Here is a 21,728-nt window from a genome sequence, read left to right as displayed (position 1 = left end):
ATGTATTAATATTAAAACCAGAAATAACTTATTTAGATAAGTATTCAGACCCTTTCCTATGAGACTCGAAATTGAGCTCAGGTGCATCCTGTTTCCATTGATCATCCTTGAGATGTTTCTACAACTTGATTGGAGTCCACCTGTGGAACATTCAATTGATTGGACATGATTTGCAAAGGCACACACCTGTCTATATAAGGTCCCACAGTTGACAGCGCATGTCAGAGCAAAAAACCAAGCCATGAGGTCAAAGGAATTGTCCGTAGAGCTTCGAGACAGGATTGTGTCGAGGCACAGATCTGGGGAAGGGTACCAGCATTGAAGGTCCCCAAGAAAACAATGGCCTCCATTCTTTTTTTTTTGTATATTTTTTTGTTGTTATATTTTTCACCCCCTTTTTCCCAATTTCGTGATATCCAATTGGTAGTAGTTACAGTCTTGCAACTCCTGTACGGACTCGGGAGAGGCAAAGGTCGAGACCCATGTGTCCTCCGAAACACAACCCAACCAAGCTGCACTGCTTCTTGATACAATGCCCATCCAACCCGGAAGCCAGCCGCACCAATGTGTCGGAGGAAACACCGTACACCTGGCGACCGTGTCAGCGTGCACTGCGCTCAGCACCGCCACAGGAGTCGCTAGTGCACGATGAAACAATGATATCCTTGCCGGCCAAACCCTCCCTAACCCGGACGACGCTGGGCAAATTGTGCGACGCCCCATGAGCCTCCCGGTCGCGGCCGGCTGCGACAGAACCTGGGCTCGAATCCAGGCCTCCATCATTCTTAAATGGAAGAAGTTTGGAACCACCAAGACTCTTCCTAGAGCTGCCCGGCCAAACTGAGCAATCGGGGGAGAAGGGCCTTGGTCAGGGAGGTGACCAAGAACCTGATGATCACTCTGACAGCTCCAGAGTTCCTCTGTGGAGATGGGAGAACCTTCCAGAAGGACAACCATCTCTGCAGCACTTCATCAATCAGGCCTTTATGGTTGAGTGGCCAGACGGAAGCCACTCCTCAGTAAAAGGCACATGACCACCCGCTTGGAGTTTGCCAAAAGGCACCTAAAGGACTCTCAGACCATGAGAAACAAGATTCTCTGGTCTGATGAAACCAAGATTGAACTCTTTGGCCTGAATGCCAAGCATCACGTCTGGAGGAAACCTGGCACCATCCCTACGGTAAAGCTTGGTGGTGTTGGCAGCATCCTGCTGTGAGGATGTTTTTCAGCTGCAGGGACTGGGAGACTAGTCAGGTTTGAGGCAAAGATGAACGGAGCAAAGTACAGAGAGATCCTCGATGAAAACCTGCTCCAGAGCGCTCAGGACCTCAGACTGGGGCGAAGGTTCACCTTCCAACAGGACAACAACCCTAAGCACACAGCCAAGAAAACGCAGGAGTGGCTTCAGGACAAGTGTCTGAATATCCTTGAGTGGCCCAGCCCGGATTTAAATAGCTGTGCAGCGACAATTCCCATCCAACCTGACAGAGCTTGAGAGGATCTGCAGAGAAAAATGGGATAAAGTCCCCAAATGCAAGTGTGCCAAGCTTGTAGCGTCATACCCAAGAATTCTCTAGGCTGTAATCGCTGCCAAAGGTGCTTCAACTAAGTACTAAGTACAAAGTACTGTGTGTAGATTGATGAGGGGAAAAAAAATATTTTATCCATTTTAGAATAAGGCTGTAATATAACAAAATGTGGAGAAGGTCAAGGGATTTGAATACTTTCCGAATGCACTGTACATGCAGGAGTGAAAAAGCTCCCAGGAATATGATAAATAACAGTGGTTGTCTCCATGTTATTAAGTCCCTCCCTCTCATTAAGTCCCTCCCTCTCATTAAGTCCCTCATTAAGTCTCTCCCTCTCATTAAGTCTCTCATTAAGTCTCTCCCCCTCATGAAGTCCCTCATTAAGTCTCTCCCTCTCATTAAGTCTCTCCCTCTCATTAAGTCCCTCATTAAGTCTCTCCCTCTCATTAATTCTCTCATTAAGTCTCTCCCTCTCATTAAGTCTCTCATTAAGTCTCTCCCTCTCATTAAGTCGCTCCCTCTCATTAAGTCTCTCATTAAGTCTCTCCCTCTCATTAAGTCTCTCATTAATTAGGGCTAGGGGGCAGTTTTGACACGGCCGGATAAAAAATGTACCCGATTTAATCTGGTTACTACTCCTGCCCAGTAACTAGAATATGCATATAATTATTGGCTTTGGATAGAAACCACCCTAAAGTTTCTAAAACTGTTTGAATGGTGTCTGTGAGTATAACAGAACTCTTATGGCAGGCAAAAACCTGAGAAGATTCTGAACAGGAAGTGGCCTGTCTGAAAAGTTGTTGTTCATCTTGGCTCTTTTTATTGAAGACTGAGGATCTTTGCTGTAACGTGACACTTCCTACGGCTCCCATAGGCTCTCAGAGCCCGGGAAAAAGCTGAACTCCTCTATGCACTCGATATGCTTTTTTTTTCGGTGAAAGCACATTTTGCAATATTCTAAGTAGATAGCCCGGCATCACAGTGCTAGCTATTTAGACACCCAGCAAGTTTAGCCTTCACCAAAATAATATTTACTATAAGAAAAATGTTATTACCTTTGCTGTTCTTCGTCAGAATGCACTCCCAGGACTGCTACTTCAATAACAAATGTTGGTTTGGTCCCAAATAATCCATCGTTATATCCAAACAGCGGCGTTTTGTTCGTGCGTTCTAGACACTATCCGAAATGGTAAATCAGGGTTACGAGCATGGCGCATTTCGTGACAAAAAAATTCTAAATATTCCATTACCTTACTTCAAAGCATGTCAACCGCTGTTTAAAATCCATTTTTATGCAATTTATCTCGTAAAAAAGCGATAATATTCCGACCGGGAATCTGCGTTTTGGTAAATAGAGGAAAAAAAAGAAAGACGGGGGCGACCAGTGCACGCGCCTAAGCCCACTGTCCCCTGATCGGCCACTTGACAAAGGCGATAATGTGTTTCAGCCTTGGGCTGGAATGACGACATTCAGCTTTTTCCCGGGCTCTGAGAGCCTATGGGAGCCGTGGGAAGTGTCACGTTACTGCAGAGATCCTTTGTTTTGGAAAGAGATGTCAAAGAAAGCCAATAAATGGTCAGACAGGCCACTTCCTGTAAAGGAATCTCTCAGGTTTTTGCCTGCCATATGAGTTCTGTTATACTCACAGACACCATTCAAACAGTTTTAGAAACTTTAGGGTGTTTTCTATCCATATCGAATAAGTATATGCATATTCTAGTTACTGGGTAGGAGTAGTAACCAGATTATATCGGGTACGTTTTTTTATCCGGCGGTGTAAATACTGCCCCCTAGCCCTAAGAGGTTTTAAGTCTCTCCCTCTCATTAAGTCTCTCCCTCTCATTAAGTCCCACATTAAGTCTCTCCCTCTCATTGTGTCCATACACGTTTTGTTCTCAGCTGCAACAGCCGTCAATCCTAAAAATTAGACATTAAAATGTAGAAGAAATAAAATAATGAACCTTTATTTTGACAGATCTCTTTTACAGATGACGCACCAATATACACGACACATCAATCTAAACTATACACACTATATACAATATACACACTATACACACCACTATACACATCACTATACACACCACTATACACACTATACACACTATACACACCACTATACACACTATACACATTACTATACACACTATACACACCACTATACACACCACTATACACACTATACACACTATACACACCAATATACACGACACATCAATCTAAACTATACACACTATACACACTATACACACCACTATACACACTATACACACTATACACATCACTAGACACAACCCTATACACTATGCACACCACTATACACACTATACACACCACTATACACACTATACACAACACTATACACACTATACACAACACTATACACACTATACACACCACTATACACACTATACACACCACTATACACACTATACACACCACTAGACACACTACACACACTATACACATCACTATACACACTATACACCATATACACACTATACACACCACTATACACACTATACACATCACTATACACACTATACACACTACACACACCAATATACACGACACATCAATCTAAACTATACACACAATATACACGCTATACACACTATATACACTATACACACTATACACATCACTAGACACAACCCTATACACTATACACACTATACACACCACTATACACACCACTATACACACACCACTATACACACACTATACACACACTATACACACTATACACATCACTATACACATCACTATACACACTATACACATCACTATACACACTATACACACTATACACATCACTAGACACACTATACACACTATACACATCACTAGACACACTATACACACTAAACACATCACTAGACACACTATACACACTATACACACTAAACACACTATACACATCACTAGACACACTATACACATCACTATACACATCACTATACACATCACTATACACATCACTATACACACCACTATACACACTATACACAACACTATACACACTAAACACACTATACACATCACTAGACACACTATACACATCACTATACACACCATACACACCATTATACATATCACTATACACACTATACACATCACTATACACACTATACACACTATACACATCACTATACACGCTATACAAACTATACACACCACTATACACACTATACACACTATACACACTAAACACACTATACACATCACTAGACACTATACACACTATACACATCACTATACACACTATAAACATCACTATACACACCATTATACACATCACTATACACACTATACACACCACTATACACACTAAACACATCACTAGACACACTATACACACTAAACACACTATACACATCACTAGACACACTATACACATCACTAGACACACTATACACATCACTATACACACCACTATACACACTATATACACCACTATACACACTATACACACTAAACACACTATACACATCACTAGACACACTATACACACCATTATACACATCACTATACACACCATTATACACATCACTATACACACTATACACATCACTATACACACTATACACAACCCTATACACTATACACACCACTATACACACTATACACACTATACACACTATACACATCACTATACACACTATACACATCACTATACACACTATACACGTTATACACATCACTATACACACTATACACACTATACACACTATACACATTATACACATCACTTTACACACTATACACATCACTATACACACTATACACACTATACACATCACTATACAAACTAAACACACTATACACATCACTATACACACTATACACATCACTATACACACTATACACACTATACACACTATACACACCACTTAACACACTATACACACCACTATACACTTTATACACACTATACATACTATACACATAAATTGATTTGTGTATAGTTTAGATTTATAACATTTTTGACATGCGTTTTTCTGGATATTTTTGTTGTTGTTATTCTGTCTCTCACTGTTCAAATAAACCTACCATTAAAATTATAGACTGATCATTTCTTTGTCAGTGGGCAAACATACAAAATCAGCAGGGGATCAAATACTTTTTCCCCCCTCACTGTATGACAACAGCTAATAACCTGTAGCGTTACCTGTATGTTGCAGTATAACGTATTTATATATTGTAGATCTGTTGTACATTATTGTAGATCTGTTGTACATTATTATAGATCTGTTGTACATTATTGTAGATCTGTTGTACATTATTATAGATCTGTTGTACAGATAACTGGGATCTTTTGTTGTGTTGTACATTATCATAGATGTGTTGTACATTATTATAGATCTGTTGTACATTATTATAGATGTGTTGTACATTATTGTAGATCTGTTGTACAGATAAATGGGATCTTTTGTTGTGTTGTACATTATCATAGATGTGTTGTACATTATCATAGATGTGTTGTACATTATTGTAGATGTGTTGTACATTATTGTAGATGTGTTGTACATTATTGTAGATCTGTTGTACATTATTATAGATCTGTTGTACATTATTATAGATGTGTTGTACATTATTGTAGATCTGTTGTACAGATAAATGGGATCTTTTGTTGTGTTGTATTTGCATTGAGTGCATTCCCAGGGATTTCTGTTATTGCCTATACTATTTCCAGTATTGATTATTTAATTCATTTGTATTATATGTTGCAGTATAACGTACATGACCCTGTATGAGGGGGAGGAGACGTGGGACAACAGCAGTTTGGAGCTGGATAGGAGGTGTCGTCTGGGGAGTGAGGTCACTAGCCTGTCCCTGTCACGATCCTCCTCCACAGAGAAAGACCCTCTGGACGTACACCTAAACTTCAAACTCTCTAACAGCATGAGGTAAAGCTCATCTCTCTGTCTCTGTTGCTGTCTCCTACACCTAAACTTCAAACTCTCTGTTGCTGTCTCCTACACCTAAACTTCAAACTCTCTAACAGCATGAGGTAAAGCGCATCTCTCTGTCTCTGTTGCTGTCTCCTACACCTAAACTTCAAACTCTCTGTTGCTGTCTCCTACACCTAAACTTCAAACTCTCTAACAGCATGAGGTAAAGCTCATCTCTCTCCCTCTGTTGCTGTCTCCTACACCTAAACTTCAAACTCTCTGTTGCTGTCTTCTACACCTAAACTTCAAACTCTCTAACAGCATGAGGTAAAGGGCATCTCTCTGTCTCTGTTGCTGTCTCCTACACCTAAACTTCAAACTCTCTGTTGCTGTCTCCTACACCTAAACTTCAAACTCTCTAACAGCATGAGGTAAAGCGCATCTCTCTGTCTCTGTTGCTGTCTCCTACACCTAAACTTCAAACTCTCTGTTGCTGTCTCCTACACCTAAACGTCAAACTCTCCAACAGCATGAGGTAAAGTTCATCTCTATGTCTCTGTTGCTGTCTCTGTCAGTTCAATTCAAATAGGCTTTATTGGCATGGAAAAAATATGTTAACAATCGCAAAGCAAGTGATAAAAACAATCACAAATGAACAGTTAACGTTAAACACACAAAAGTTTCAAACGAGAAAACCGTTTGAAATGTTAAATGATTAACTACGTACAGAAACAAATGTATTGGTCTGAACCTGTACATGCTGTCAGTTTAGACACCTAACTAAACAAAATCTAAAATAGTCTATAAATTAAGAGAAAACAGCTTACAGACTAATTCAACTACAGTACTTACACCTTACAGAAGTTGCTGGCTCTACTAAGGCCCTCTCAGCAGCTGGCTCCACTGGGGCCCTCTCAGCAGCTGGCTCCTCTAGGGCCCTCTCAGCAGCTGGCTCCTCTAGGGCCCTCTCAGCAGCTGACTCCTCGAGGGCCCTCTCAGCAGCTGGCTCCTCTAGGGCCCTCTCAGCAGCTGGCTCCTCTAGGGCCGTCTCGGCAGCTGGCTCCACTAGGGCCCTCTAGGCAGCAGGCTCCACTAGGGCCCTCTAGGCAGCAGGCTCCACTAGGGCCCTCTCAGCAGCTGGCTCCTCTAGGGCCCTCTCGGCAGCTGGCTCCTCTAGGGCCCTCTCGGCAGCAGGCTCCACTAGGGCCCTCTCAGCAGCTGGCTCCTCTAGGGCCCTCTAAGCAGCTGGCTCCACTAGGGCCCTCTAGGCAGCAGGCTCCACTAGGGCCCTCTAGGCAGCAGGCTCCACTAGGGCCCTCTCGGCAGCTGGCTCCTCTAGGGCCCTCTCGGCAGCTGGCTCCTCTAGGGCCCTCTCGGCAGCTGGCTCCTCTAGGGCCGTCTCGGCAGCTGGCTCCTCTAGGGCCGTCTCGGCAGCTGGCTCCACTAGGGCCCTCTCGGCAGCAGACTCCACTGGGGCCCTCTCAGCAGCTGGCTCCTCTAGGGCCCTCTCAGCAGCTGGCTCCTCTAGGGCCCTCTCAGCAGCTGGCTCCTCTAGAGCCCTCTAGGCAGCTGGCTCCTCTAGGGCCCTCTCAGCAGCTGACGCCTCTAGGGCCCTCTCAGCAGCTGGCTCCTCTAGAGCCCTCTCAGCAGCTGGCTCCTCTAGGGCCCTCTCAGCAGCTGGCTCCTCTAGGGCCCTCTCAGCAGCTGGCTCCTCTAGGGCCCTCTCGGCAGCAGGCTCCACTAGGGCCCTCTCAGCAGCTGGCTCCTCTAGGGCCCTCTCAGCAGCTGGCTCCTCTAGAGCCCTCTAGGCAGCTGGCTCCTCTAGGGCCCTCTCAGCAGCTGACTCCTCTAGGGCCCTCTCAGCAGCTGGCTCCTCTAGGGCCCTCTCAGCAGCTGGCTCCTCTAGGGCCCTCTCAGCAGCTGGCTCCTCTAGGGCCCTCTCGGCAGCAGGCTCCACTAGGGCCCTCTCAGCAGCTGGCTCCTCTAGGGCCCTCTCAGCAGCTGGCTCCACTAGGGCCCTATCAGCAGCTGGCTCCACTAGGGCCCTCTAGGCAGCAGGCTCCACTAGGGCCCTCTCAGCAGCTGGCTCCTCTAGGGCCCTCTCGGCAGCTGGCTCCTCTAGGGCCCTCTCGGCAGCTGGCTCCTCTAGGGCCCTCTCGGCAGCTGGCTCCTCTAGGGCCGTCTCGGCAGCTGGCTCCTCTAGGGCCCTCTCGGCAGCTGGCTCCTCTAGGGCCCTCTCGGCAGCTGGCTCCTCTAGGGCCCACTCGGCAGCTGGCTCCTCTAGGGCCCTCTCGGCAGCTGGCTCCTCTAGGGCCGTCTCGGCAGCTGGCTCCTCTAGGGCCGTCTCGGCAGCTGGCTCCTCTAGGGCCCTCTCAGCAGCTGGCTCCTCTAGGGCCCTCTCAGCAGCTGGCTCCTCTAGGGCCCTCTAGGCAGCAGGCTCCACTAGGGCCCTCTAGGCAGCAGGCTCCACTAGGGCCCTCTCGGCAGCTGGCTCCTCTAGGGCCCTCTCGGCAGCTGGCTCCTCTAGGGCCCTCTCGGCAGCTGGCTCCTCTAGGGCCGTCTCGGCAGCTGGCTCCTCTAGGGCCGTCTCGGCAGCTGGCTCCACTAGGGCCCTCTCGGCAGCAGACTCCACTGGGGCCCTCTCAGCAGCTGGCTCCTCTAGGGCCCTCTCAGCAGCTGGCTCCTCTAGGGCCCTCTCAGCAGCTGGCTCCTCTAGAGCCCTCTAGGCAGCTGGCTCCTCTAGGGCCCTCTCAGCAGCTGACTCCTCTAGGGCCCTCTCAGCAGCTGGCTCCTCTAGGGCCCTCTCAGCAGCTGGCTCCTCTAGGGCCCTCTCAGCAGCTGGCTCCTCTAGGGCCCTCTCGGCAGCAGGCTCCACTAGGGCCCTCTCAGCAGCTGGCTCCTCTAGGGCCCTCTCAGCAGCTGGCTCCACTAGGGCCCTATCAGCAGCTGGCTCCACTAGGGCCCTCTAGGCAGCAGGCTCCACTAGGGCCCTCTCAGCAGCTGGCTCCTCTAGGGCCCTCTCGGCAGCTGGCTCCTCTAGGGCCCTCTCGGCAGCTGGCTCCTCTAGGGCCCTCTCGGCAGCTGGCTCCTCTAGGGCCGTCTCGGCAGCTGGCTCCTCTAGGGCCCTCTCGGCAGCTGGCTCCTCTAGGGCCCTCTCGGCAGCTGGCTCCTCTAGGGCCCTCTCGGCAGCTGGCTCCTCTAGGGCCCTCTCGGCAGCTGGCTCCTCTAGGGCCGTCTCGGCAGCTGGCTCCTCTAGGGCCGTCTCGGCAGCAGGCTCCACTAGGGCCCTCTCGGCAGCAGACTCCACTGGGGCCCTCTCAGCAGCTGGCTCCTCTAGGGCCCTCTCAGCAGCTGGCTCCTCTAGAGCCCTCTAGGCAGCTGGCTCCTCTAGGGCCCTCTCAGCAGCTGACTCCTCTAGGGCCCTCTCGGCAGCTGGCTCCTCTAGGGCCCTCTCGGCAGCTGGCTCCTCTAGGGCCGTCTCGGCAGCTGGCTCCTCTAGGGCCGTCTCGGCAGCAGGCTCCTCTAGGGCCCTCTCAGCAGCTGGCTCCTCTAGGGCCCTCTAGGCAGCTGGCTCCTCTAGGGCCCTCTAGGCAGCTGGCTCCTCTAGGGCTCTCTCAGCAGCTGGCTCCTCTAGGGCCCTCTCAGCAGCTGGCTCCTCTAGGGCCCTCTCAGCAGCTGGCTCCTCTAGGGCCCTCTCAGCAGCTGGCTCCTCTAGGGCCCTCTAGGCAGCTGGCTCCTCTAGGGCCCTCTCGGCAGCTGACTCCTCTAGGGCCGTCTCAGCAGCTGGCTCCTCTAGGGGCCTCTCAGCAGCTGGCTCCTCTAGGGCCCTCTCGGCAGCAGGCTCCACTAGGGCCCTCTCAGCAGCTGGCTCCTCTAGGGCCCTCTCAGCAGCTGGCTCCACTAGGGCCCTATCAGCAGCTGGCTCCACTATGGCCCTCTAGGCAGCAGGCTCCACTAGGGCCCTCTCAGCAGCTGGCTCCTCTAGGGCCCTCTCAGCAGCTGGCTCCACTAGGGCCCTATCAGCAGCTGGCTCCACTAGGGCCCTCTAGGCAGCAGGCTCCACTAGGGCCCTCTCAGCAGCTGGCTCCTCTAGGGCCCTCTCGGCAGCTGGCTCCTCTAGGGCCCTCTCGGCAGCTGGCTCCTCTAGGGCCCTCTCGGCAGCTGGCTCCTCTAGGGCCGTCTCGGCAGCTGGCTCCTCTAGGGCCCTCTCGGCAGCTGGCTCCTCTAGGGCCCTCTCGGCAGCTGGCTCCTCTAGGGCCCTCTCGGCAGCTGGCTCCTCTAGGGCCGTCTCGGCAGCTGGCTCCTCTAGGGCCGTCTCGGCAGCAGGCTCCACTAGGGCCCTCTCGGCAGCAGACTCCACTGGGGCCCTCTCGGCAGCTGGCTCCTCTAGGGCCCTCTCAGCAGCTGGCTCCTCTAGGGCCCTCTCAGCAGCTGGCTCCTCTAGGGGCCTCTCAGCAGCTGGCTCCTCTAGGGCCCTCTCGGCAGCAGGCTCCACTAGGGCCCTCTCAGCAGCTGGCTCCTCTAGGGCCCTCTCAGCAGCTGGCTCCACTAGGGCCCTATCAGCAGCTGGCTCCACTAGGGCCCTCTAGGCAGCAGGCTCCACTAGGGCCCTCTCAGCAGCTGGCTCCTCTAGGGCCCTCTCGGCAGCTGGCTCCTCTAGGGCCCTCTCGGCAGCTGGCTCCTCTAGGGCCCTCTCGGCAGCTGGCTCCTCTAGGGCCGTCTCGGCAGCTGGCTCCTCTAGGGCCCTCTCGGCAGCTGGCTCCTCTAGGGCCCTCTCGGCAGCTGGCTCCTCTAGGGCCCTCTCGGCAGCTGGCTCCTCTAGGGCCGTCTCGGCAGCTGGCTCCTCTAGGGCCGTCTCGGCAGCAGGCTCCACTAGGGCCCTCTCGGCAGCAGACTCCACTGGGGCCCTCTCAGCAGCTGGCTCCTCTAGGGCCCTCTCAGCAGCTGGCTCCTCTAGAGCCCTCTCAGCAGCTGGCTCCTCTAGAGCCCTCTAGGCAGCTGGCTCCTCTAGGGCCCTCTCAGCAGCTGACTCCTCTAGGGCCCTCTCGGCAGCTGGCTCCTCTAGGGCCGGGTGGCTCGGGCGGGAGCTGGCTCCTCTAGGGCCTTCTCGGCAGCAGGCTCCTCTAGGGCCCTCTCAGCAGCTGGCTCCTCTAGGGCCCTCTAGGCAGCTGGCTCCTCTAGGGCTCTCTCAGCAGCTGGCTCCTCTAGGGCCCTCTCAGCAGCTGGCTCCTCTAGGGCCCTCTCAGCAGCTGGCTCCTCTAGGGCCCTCTCAGCAGCTGGCTCCTCTAGGGCCCTCTAGGCAGCTGGCTCCTCTAGGGCCCTCTCAGCAGCTGACTCCTCTAGGGCCCTCTCAGCAGCTGGCTCCTCTAGGGCCCTCTCGGCAGCAGGCTCCACTAGGGCCCTCTCAGCAGCTGGCTCCTCTAGGGCCCTCTAAGCAGCTGGCTCCACTAGGGCCCTCTAGGCAGCAGGCTCCACTAGGGCCCTCTAGGCAGCAGGCTCCACTAGGGCCCTCTCGGCAGCTGGCTCCTCTAGGGCCGTCTCGGCAGCTGGCTCCACTAGGGCCCTCTAGGCAGCAGGCTCCACTAGGGCCCTCTAGGCAGCAGGCTCCTCTAGGGCCCTCTCAGCAGCTGGCTCCTCTAGGGCCCTCTCGGCAGCAGGCTCCACTAGGGCCCTCTCAGCAGCTGGCTCCTCTAGGGCCCTCTCAGCAGCTGGCTCCTCTAGGGCCCTCTAACCAGCAGGCTCCACTAGGGCCCTCTAGGCAGCAGGCTCCACTAGGGCCCTCTCGGCAGCTGGCTCCTCTAGGGCCCTCTCAGCAGCTGGCTCCTCTAGGGCCCTCTCAGCAGCTGGCTCCTCTAGGGCCGTCTCGGCAGCTGGCTCCTCTAGGGCCGTCTCAGCAGCAGGCTCCACTAGGGCCCTCTCAGCAGCAGACTCCACTAGGGCCCTCTCAGCAGCTGGCTCCTCTAGGGCCCTCTCAGCAGCTGGCTCCTCTAGGGCCCTCTAGGCAGCTGGCTCCTCTAGGGCCCTCTCAGCAGCTGGCTCCTCTAGAGCCCTCTAGGCAGCTGGCTCCTCTAGGGCCCTCTAGGCAGCTGACTCCTCTAGGGCCCTCTCAGCAGCTGGCTCCTCTAGGGCCCTCTCAGCAGCTGGCTCCACTAGGGCCCTCTAGGCAGCTGGCTCCACTAGGGCCCTCTAGGCAGCAGGCTCCACTAGGGCCCTCTAGGCAGCAGGCTCCACTAGGGCCCTCTCAGCAGCTGGCTCCTCTAGGGCCCTCTAGCCAGCAGGCTCCTCTAGGGCCCTCTAGCCAGCAGGCTCCACTAGGGCCCTCTCAGGCAGCAGGCTCCTCTAGGGCCCTCTCAGCAGCTGGCTCCTCTAGGGCCCTCTCGGCACCTGGCTCCTCTAGGGCCGTCTCGGCAGCTGGCTCCTCTAGGGCCGTCTCAGCAGCAGGCTCCACTAGGGCCTTCTCAGCAGCAGACTCCACTGGGGCCCTCTCAGCAGCTGGCTCCTCTAGGGCCCTCTCAGCAGCTGGCTCCTCTAGAGCCCTCTAGGCAGCTGGCTCCTCTAGGGCCCTCTCAGCAGCTGGCTCCACTAGGGCCCTCTCGGCAGCTGGCTCCTCTAGGGCCCTCTCGGCAGCAGGCTCCTCTAGGGCCCTCTCGGCAGCAGGCTCCACTAGGGCCTTCTCAGCAGCTGGCTCCTCTAGGGCCCTCTCGGCAGCAGGCTCCACTAGGGCGGTCTCGGCAGCAGGCTCCACTAGGGCGGTCTCGGCAGCAGGCTCCACTAGGGCCCTCTCGGCAGCAGGCTCCACTAGGGCCCTCTCGGCAGCTGGCTCCACTAGGGCCCTCTCGGCAGCAGGCTCCACTAGGGCCCTCTCGGCAGCAGGCTCCACTAGGGCCCTCTCGGCAGCAGGCTCCACCAGGGCTCTCTCGGCAGCAGGTTCCACCAGGGCCCTCTCGGCAGCTGGCTCCACCAGGGCCCTCTCGGCAGCTGGCTCCACCAGGGCCCTCTCGGCAGCAGGCTCCACTAGGGCCCTCTCGGCAGCAGGCTCCACTAGGGCCGCTTCCGAGTATATTACACGCTAATGTTCAGTCTCTGGATAATAAAGTTGCTGAGCTCAGGGCGAGGATTTCCTTCCAGAGAGTCATCAGGGATTGTAACATACTCTGTTTCACAGAAACATGGCTGTCTTGGGATATACTGTCTGAGTCTGTACAGCCAGTTGGGTTCTCAGTTCATCGTGCAGACAGGAATAAATATCTCTCCGCGATGAAGAAGGGTTGGGGGTGTATGTTTCATGATTAACTACTCGTGGTGTGTTTGTGATAACATACAGGAACTCAAGTTCTTTTGTTCACCCGACCTAGAATACCTCACAATCAAATGCCGACCGTATTACCTCCCAAGAAAATTCTCTTTGGTTTTAGTCACAGCCGTGTATATTCCCCCTCAAGCTGATACCACGACAGCCCTCAAAAAACTTCACTGGACTTTATGCAAACTGGAAACCACATATCCTGAAGCCACATTTATTGTAGCTGGGGATTTTAACAAAACAAATTTGAGAAAAACACTACCAAAGTTCTATCAACACATTGACTGTAGTACTCGCGCTGTTAAAACACTCTACCACTGCTACTCCAACTTCCGGGAAGCCTACAAGACCCTCGTCCGCCCTCCCTTCGGCAAATCTTATCACGACTCGATTTTGCTCCTCCGTTCCTATAGGCAGAAATTCAAACAGGAAGTACCAGTGCTAAGGACTATTCAAAGCTGGTCTGACCAATCGGAATCCACGCTTCAAGATTGTTTTGATCACGTGGACTGGGATATGTTCCAGGTAGCCTCCAAGAATAACATTGATGAATACATGGATACGGTGACTGAGTTTATCAGGAAGTGTATAGGAGATGTTGTACCCACTGTGACTATTAAAACCTTCGCTAACCAGAAATCGTGGATAGATGGCAGTATTCGCACAAAACTGAAAGCGCGAACCATCGCATTTAGCTATGGCAAGGTGACTGGGACTATGGTTTAATACAAACAGTGTAGTTATTCCCTCAAACAGGCAAAACGTTAGTATAGAGACAAAGTGGAGTCACAATTCAACGGCTCAGACACGAGACGTATGTGGCAGGGTCTACAGACAATCACGTCGTGGACACCGACGTCTTGCTTCCGGACAAGCTAAACACCTTCTTCGCCCGCTTTGAGGATAACACAATGCCACCGACCTGGTCGCTACCAAGGATTATGGGCTCTCCTTCTCCGTGGCTGACGTGAGTAAGACATTTAAGCGTGTTAACCCTCGCAAGGCTGCCGGGCCGGTATGTTTCACTGGTCACGCCCAAAGCCAATTCCTTATTTGGCCGCATTTCCTTCCAGTTCTCTGCTGCCAATGACTGGAACGAATTTCAAAAATCACTGAAGCTGGAGACTCTTATCGCCCTCACTAACTTTAAGCACCAGCTGTCAGAGCAGCACACAGCTCACTGCACCTGTACATAGCCCATCTGTAAATAGCCCATCCAACTACCTCATCCCCATACTGTTTTTTTGTTTGTTGCTCCTTTGCACCCCACTATCTCTACTTGCACATTCATCTTCTGCACATCTACCATTCCAGTGTTTAACTGCTAAATTGTAATTATTTTGCCACTATGGCCTATTTATTGCCTTACCTCCCTTATCTTACCTCATTTGCACACACTGATATAAACTTTTTTCTATTGTGTTATTGACTGTATGTTTGTTTATTTATTCCATGTGTAACTCTGTATTGTTGTTTGTGTTGAACTGCTTTGCTTTATCTTGGCCAGGTCGCAGTTGTAAATGAGAACTTGTTCTCAACTAGCCTACCTGGTTAAATAAAAGTGAAATACATTTTTTTTAAAACAACATGTGGACAGCGCTAAAATGGAGGCAATTTCCTCCTACAACAGGACAATGACCCAAAGTGCAGCTCCAAACTATGCAATAACTATTCAGGGAAGAAGCAGTCAGCTGGTATTCTGTCTATAATGGAGTGGCCAGCGCAGTCACCGGATCTCAACCCTATTGAGCTGTTGTGGGAGCAGCTTGACCGTATGGTACGTAAAAAGTGCCCATCAAGCCAACCCAACTTGTGGGAGGTGTTTCAGGAAGCATGGGGAGGAATCTCTTCAGATTAGGACATTCAGAGACTTGTTTCGAAGCCACTCCTGCATTGTCTTGGCTGTGTGCTTAGAGTCGTTGTCCTGTTGGAAGGGGAACCTTCTCCCCAGTCTGAGGTCCTGAGCGCTCTGGAGCAGGTTTTCTTCAATGATCTCTCTGTACTTTGTTCTGTTAATTTGTTTCTCGATCCTGACTAGTCTCCCAGTCCCTTCCTCTGAAAAATATCCCCACAGCGGAATGCTGCCACCACCATGCTTCACCGTAGGGACGGTGCCAGGTTTCCTCCAGATGTGATGCTTGGCATTCAGGCCAAAGACTTCAATCTTGGTTTCATCAGACCAGAGAATCTTGTTTCTCATGGTCTGAGAGTCTTTAGGTGCCTTCTGGTAAACTCCAAGCGGCCTGTCCTGTGCCTTTTACTGAGGAGTGGCTTCCATCTGGCAACTCTACCATAAAGGCCTGATTGGTGGAGTGCTGCTGAGATGGTTGTCCTTCTGGAAGGTTCTCCCATCTTCACAGAGGAACTCTGGAGCTCTGTCAGAGTGACTATTGGGTTCTTGGTCACCTCCTTGACCAAGGCCCTTCTCACCCGATTGCTCAGTTTGGCCGGGTTGACAGCTCTGGTATCATTCTTGGTGGTTCCAAACTTCTTCCATTTAAGAATGATGGAGGCCCCTGTGTTCTTGAGGATCTTGAATGCTGCAGAAATGTTTTGCCACCCTTCCCCAGATCTGTGCCTCGACACAATCCTGTCATGGAGCTTTACAGACAATTCCTTCGATCTCATGGCTTGGTTTTTGCTCTGACATGCGCTGTCAACTGTGGGACCTTATATAGACAGGTGTGTGCCTTTCCAAATCATCTCCAATCAATTGAATTTACCACAGGTGGACTCCAATCAAGTTGTAGAAACATCTCAAGGGTGATCAATGGAAACAGGATGCACCTGAGCTCAATTTCAAATCTCATAGCGAAGGGTCTGAATACTTATGAAAATTCCGATATTTCTGTTTTTGCAAAAATGTCTAAAAACCTGTTTTCGCTTTGTCATTATGGGGTAGCGTGTGTAGATTTGATGGAATTTTAAAATATTTTTTTAATCCATATTAGCATAAGGCTGTAACGTAACAAAGGGAAGGGGTCTGAATACTTCCCGAATGCACTGTATTCACGCTCCTTTGGCTTTGATGCCTCATGGCTGAGTAATGCTCTGTTCCAGTAGTCTGTCTCTCTCTGTCTCTGTCTCACTGTCTGTCTCTCACTGTCTCTGTCTCACTGTCTGTCTCTCACTGTCTGTCTCTCTCTGTCTCTGTCTCACTGTCTGTCTCTCTCTGTCTCTGTCTCACTGTCTGTCTCTCTCTCTGTCTCACTGTCTGTCTCTCTCTGTCTCTGCCTCACTGTCTGTCTCTCTCTCTCTGTCTCACTGTCTGTCTCTCTCTCTGTCTCTGTCTCACTGTCTGTCTCTCTCTCTGTCTCTGTCTCACTGTCTGTCGCTTCCCTTCTCTCTGTCTCTCTCTCTCTGCCTATTTCTGTCCCTCCATGTTCAGAGCCTGTACTGCATTATACTCACCACCTGGGTCTCAAAAAAGGCTACATCATCCAGTTCACTACGTCTAACGTTGGGTTATTTGTCTTTACAGATCTTGCCTCTCCATCTTTAAAATCGCCTGTATCTTCACCTTTGTCGTCCTCATGTCTGTAAGTGGAGTGTCTTGTGACAGATGACTCGGTAATATTGATTATATTGAGGACTCGGTCATATTGATTATATTGATGACTCGGTCATATTGATTATAATGTGTCGATATCAGTTCATCCTTGATGTCTAGAGAAAGTAACAGCTTCAAAATGCTAAGAATATGTTTGTGTGTGTGTACGTATGTTTGTGTATGTTTGTCTGTGTGTGTTATGTGTATGTTTGTCTGTGTGTGTGTGTGGGTATGTGTGTGTGTGTATGTTTGTATGTATGTGTGTGTGTGTGGGTATGTGTGTTTGCCTGTGTGTGTGTGTGTGCGTGTGTGTATGTTTGTCTGGTTATGTGTGTGTTTATGTGTGTTGATTTGTCTGTGTGTGTTGATTTGTCTGTGTGTGTTGATTTGTATGTGTGTGTTTATGTGTGTATGTATGTGTGTGTTTGTGTGTGTGTGTGTGTGTGTGTGTGTGTGTGTGTGTGTGTGTGTGTGTGTGTGTGTGTGTGTGTGTGTGTGTGTGTGTGTGTGTGTGTGTGTGTGTGTGTGTGTGTGTGTGTGTGTGTGTGTGTGTGTGTGTGTGTGTGTGTGTGTTTCTCCAGTTGTTCTTCAGTATGTATCCAGACAGAGACAACCCGTGGAGAATGCTGGCTGTCTCGCCTACAGAGAGCTTCTGTATCCTTCTACTCCATCAGTCCCATAGCTATAGTACTGTTTAGTTTACTCCATCAGTCCCATAGTTATAGTACTGTTTAGTCTACTCCATCAGTCCCATAGCTATAGTACTGTTTAGTTTACTCCATCAGTCCCATAGTTATAGTACTGTTTAGTCTACTCCATCAGTCCCATAGTTATAGTACTGTTTAGTCTACTCCATCAGTCCCATAGCTATAGTACTGTTTAGTTTACTCCATCAGTCCCATAGTTATAGTACTGTTTAGTCTACTCCATCAGTCCCATAGTTATAGTACTGTTTAGTCTACTCCATCAGTCCCATAGCTATAGTACTGTTTAGTCTACTCCATCAGTCCCATAGCTATAGTACTGTTTAGTCTACTCCATCAGTCCCATTGCTATAGTACTGTTTAGTTTACTCCATCAGTCCCATAGTTATAGTACTGTTTAGTCTACTTCATCAGTCACATAGCTATAGTACTGTTTAGTCTACTCCATCAGTCCCATAGCTATAGTACTGTTTAGTTTACTCCATCACGATGCTGCAGTGTAGAGGTCATGACTGGCTGGACACTGTGACCTATACTGCAGTGTAGAGGTCATGACTGGCTGGACACTGTGACCTATACTGCAGTGTAGAGGTCATGACTGGCTGGACACTGTGACCTATACTGCAGTGTAGAGGTCATGACTGGCTGGACACTGTGACCTATACTGCAGTGTAGAGGTCATGCCTGGCTGGACACTGTGACCTATACTGCAGTGTAGAGGTCATGACTGGCTGGACACTGTGACCTATACGTAGAGGTCATGCCTGGCTGGACACTGTGACCTATACTGTAGAGGTCATGCCTGGCTGGACACTGTGACCTATACTGCAGTGTAGAGGTCATGACTGGCTGGACACTGTGACCTACACTGCAGCCATTTGTGATGGTGACCATTCAGTTGTCTGGTAGAATGATGTAGGGACCAGTGCAGTAGAATGCTCTGATGGGGACCATGAAATGTTCAGTATAATTGGGTTAACTACACCTTTAAAAGGAGACGACAGAAATACTTTAAATCACAAAGTTTCACAGCTATTCAACTGACCAGGCATCCACGTCAAGCTTTTAAAGGACAAAAAAAGATGATATCGTATTCTACTAATCTATTGAGATTGGATTCAAAAAGTCATTTTCCTTGACCGCCTGTTGTCCAATAGCTTTGAACCTGACGGATTTCCGTGACAACGCCTTGTTGAAGCTGCAGGTGGGCGGGCCTTTCGTGAGTGGCATGGTGGATCTGACCAATGAGGAGTACATCCTTATTCAGGTGGAGCAGACTGAAGAGGCGGGGCTACGGAGAAGGCGGGTCCAGACGGTAAGTCTCCACCCACGTTCCACCTCTGTTTCTGAATGCAGTTTGAAGTCCCAAATGGCACCCTATTCCCTTTATAGTGCACTACTTTAGACCAGAGCCCTATGGCACCCTATTCCCTTTATAGTGCACTACTTTAGATCAGAGCCCTATGGCACCCTATTCCCTTTATAGTGCACTACTTTAGACCAGAGCCCTATGGCACCCTATTCCCTATATGGTGCACTACTTTAGACCAGAGCCCTATAAAACCCTATTCCCTATATAGTGCACTACTTTAGACCAGAGCCCTATGGCACCCTATTCCCTTTATAGTGCACTACTTTATACCAGAGCCCTATGGCACCCTATTCCCTTTATAGTGCACTACTTTAGACCAGAGCCCTATGGCACCCTATTCCCTTTATAGTGCACTACTTTAGACCAGAGCCCTATGGCACCCTATTTCCTTTTTATAGTGTACCACATTAGACCAGAGCCCTATGGCGCCCTATTCACTTTTTATAGTGCACCACTTTAGACCAGAGCCCTATGGCACCCAATTCCCTTTTTATAGTGCACTACTTTACACCAGAGCCCTATGGCACCCAATTCCCTTTTTATAGTGCACTACTTTACACCAGAGCCCTATGGCACCCTATTTCCTTTTTATAGTGCACTACTTTAGACCAGAGCCCTATGGCACCCTATTCCCTTTATAGTGCACCACTTTAGACCAGAGCCCTATGGCACCCTATTCCCGTTTTATAGTGCACCACTTTAGACCAGAGCCCTATGGGTCAAAGGGAATAGGTTGCTATTTGGGATCTAGCCTGTGTGTTTTGCAGCGGTACCAATCTGATTGTAATACCATCTGGGGTTTCTCTCTCTCCTTTTCAACAGGTGATCTATAACTGGACCATACCTCTGCATTCTGAACGGAGTGACCAGGTTATAACAACAAAAACATTTCAGATGTTGAGCAGGTATGTCCCCAAATCATTCCTGTACTGCACTATCCCTGATGTTGTTCTCTACTAGTTAACATGCACATTCCTGTTAAGTCTGATTGTTCTGTATGGGTACAGTAGTTCAGTCTGACTGTCCTGTCCTGTATGGGTACAATAGTTCAGTCTGATTGTCCTGTATGGGTACAATAGTGCAGTCTGATTGTCCTGTATGGGTACACTAGGTCAGTCTGACTGTCCTGTATGGGTACACTAGGTCAGTCTGATTGTCCTGTATGGGTACACTAGTTCAGTCTGACTGTCCTGTATGGGTACACTAGGTCAGTCTGATTGTCCTGTATGGGTACAATAGTTCAGTCTGATTGTCCTGTATGGGTACAATAGTGCAGTCTGATTGTCCTGTATGGGTACAATAGTTCAGTCTGACTGTCCTGTATGGGTACAGTAATTCAGTCTGATTGTCCTGTATGGGTACAATAGTGCAGTCTGATTGTCCTGTATGGGTACAATAGTTCAGTCTGACTGTCCTGTATGGGTACAGTAATTCAGTCTGACTGTCCTGTATGGGTACAATAGGTCAGTCTGACTGTCCTGTATGGGTACAATAGTTCAGTCTGATTGTCCTGTATGGGTACAATAGTTCAGTCTGACTGTCCTGTATGGGTACAATAGTTCAGTCTGACTGTCCTGTATGGGTACACTAGTTCAGTCTGACTGTCCTGTATGGGTACAATAGTTCAGTCTGACTGTCCTGTATGGGTACAATAGTTCAGTCTGATTGTCCTGTATGGGTACAATAGTTCAGTCTGATTGTCCTGTATGGGTACAATAGTTCAGTCTGATTGTCCTGTATGGGTACAGTAGTTCAGTCTGATTGTCCTGTATGGGTACAATAGTTCAGTCTGATTGTCCTGTATGGGTACAGTAGTTCAGTCTGATTGTCCTGTATGGGTACAGTAGTTCAGTCTGATTGTCCTGTATGGGTACAGTAGTTCAGTCTGATTGTCCTGTATGGGTACAGTAGTTCAGTCTGATTGTCCTGTATGGGTACAATAGTTCAGTCTGATTGTCCTGTATGGGTACAGTAGTTCAGTCTGATTGTCCTGTATGGGTACAATAGTTCAGTCTGATTGTCCTGTATGGGTACAATAGTTCAGTCTGATTGTCCTGTATGGGTAAAATAGTTCAGTCTGATTGTCCTGTATGGGTAAAATAGTTCAGTATGATTGTCCTGTATGGGTACAGTAGTTCAGTCTGATTGTCCTGTATGGGTACAATAGTTCAGTCTGACTGTCCTGTATGGGTACAGTAGTTCAGTCTGATTGTCCTGTATGGGTACAGTAGTTCAGTCTGATTGTCCTGTATGGGTACAATAGTTCAGTCTGATTGTCCTGTATGGGTACAATAGTGCAGTCTGATTGTCCTGTATGGGTACAATAGTTCAGTCTGATTGTCCTGTATGGGTACAATAGTTCAGTCTGACTGTC

General features: G+C 49.6%; 1 protein-coding gene across 1 annotated transcript in view; it reads left to right on the top strand.

Moving 5' to 3' along the window:
* Nucleotides 1–21,728, top strand: part of oca2 (oculocutaneous albinism II) — a 306,618-nt gene that overhangs the window by 31,128 nt on the left and 253,762 nt on the right. Inside the window, exons 4-8 of the mRNA XM_045687206.2 lie at nt 6,264–6,440; nt 17,210–17,267; nt 17,860–17,932; nt 19,140–19,297; nt 20,177–20,259. Coding sequence (XP_045543162.1) covers nt 6,264–6,440; nt 17,210–17,267; nt 17,860–17,932; nt 19,140–19,297; nt 20,177–20,259 — 549 coding nt within the window. The remainder of the gene's footprint in view (nt 1–6,263; nt 6,441–17,209; nt 17,268–17,859; nt 17,933–19,139; nt 19,298–20,176; nt 20,260–21,728) is intronic.

Source organism: Salmo salar, chromosome 10 (genome assembly GCF_965601325.2).
Source record: "Salmo salar chromosome 10, fSalSal1, whole genome shotgun sequence".
Taxonomy (NCBI): Eukaryota; Metazoa; Chordata; class Actinopteri; order Salmoniformes; family Salmonidae; genus Salmo; species Salmo salar.
This window is presented reverse-complemented; position numbering and strand designations above follow the sequence as displayed.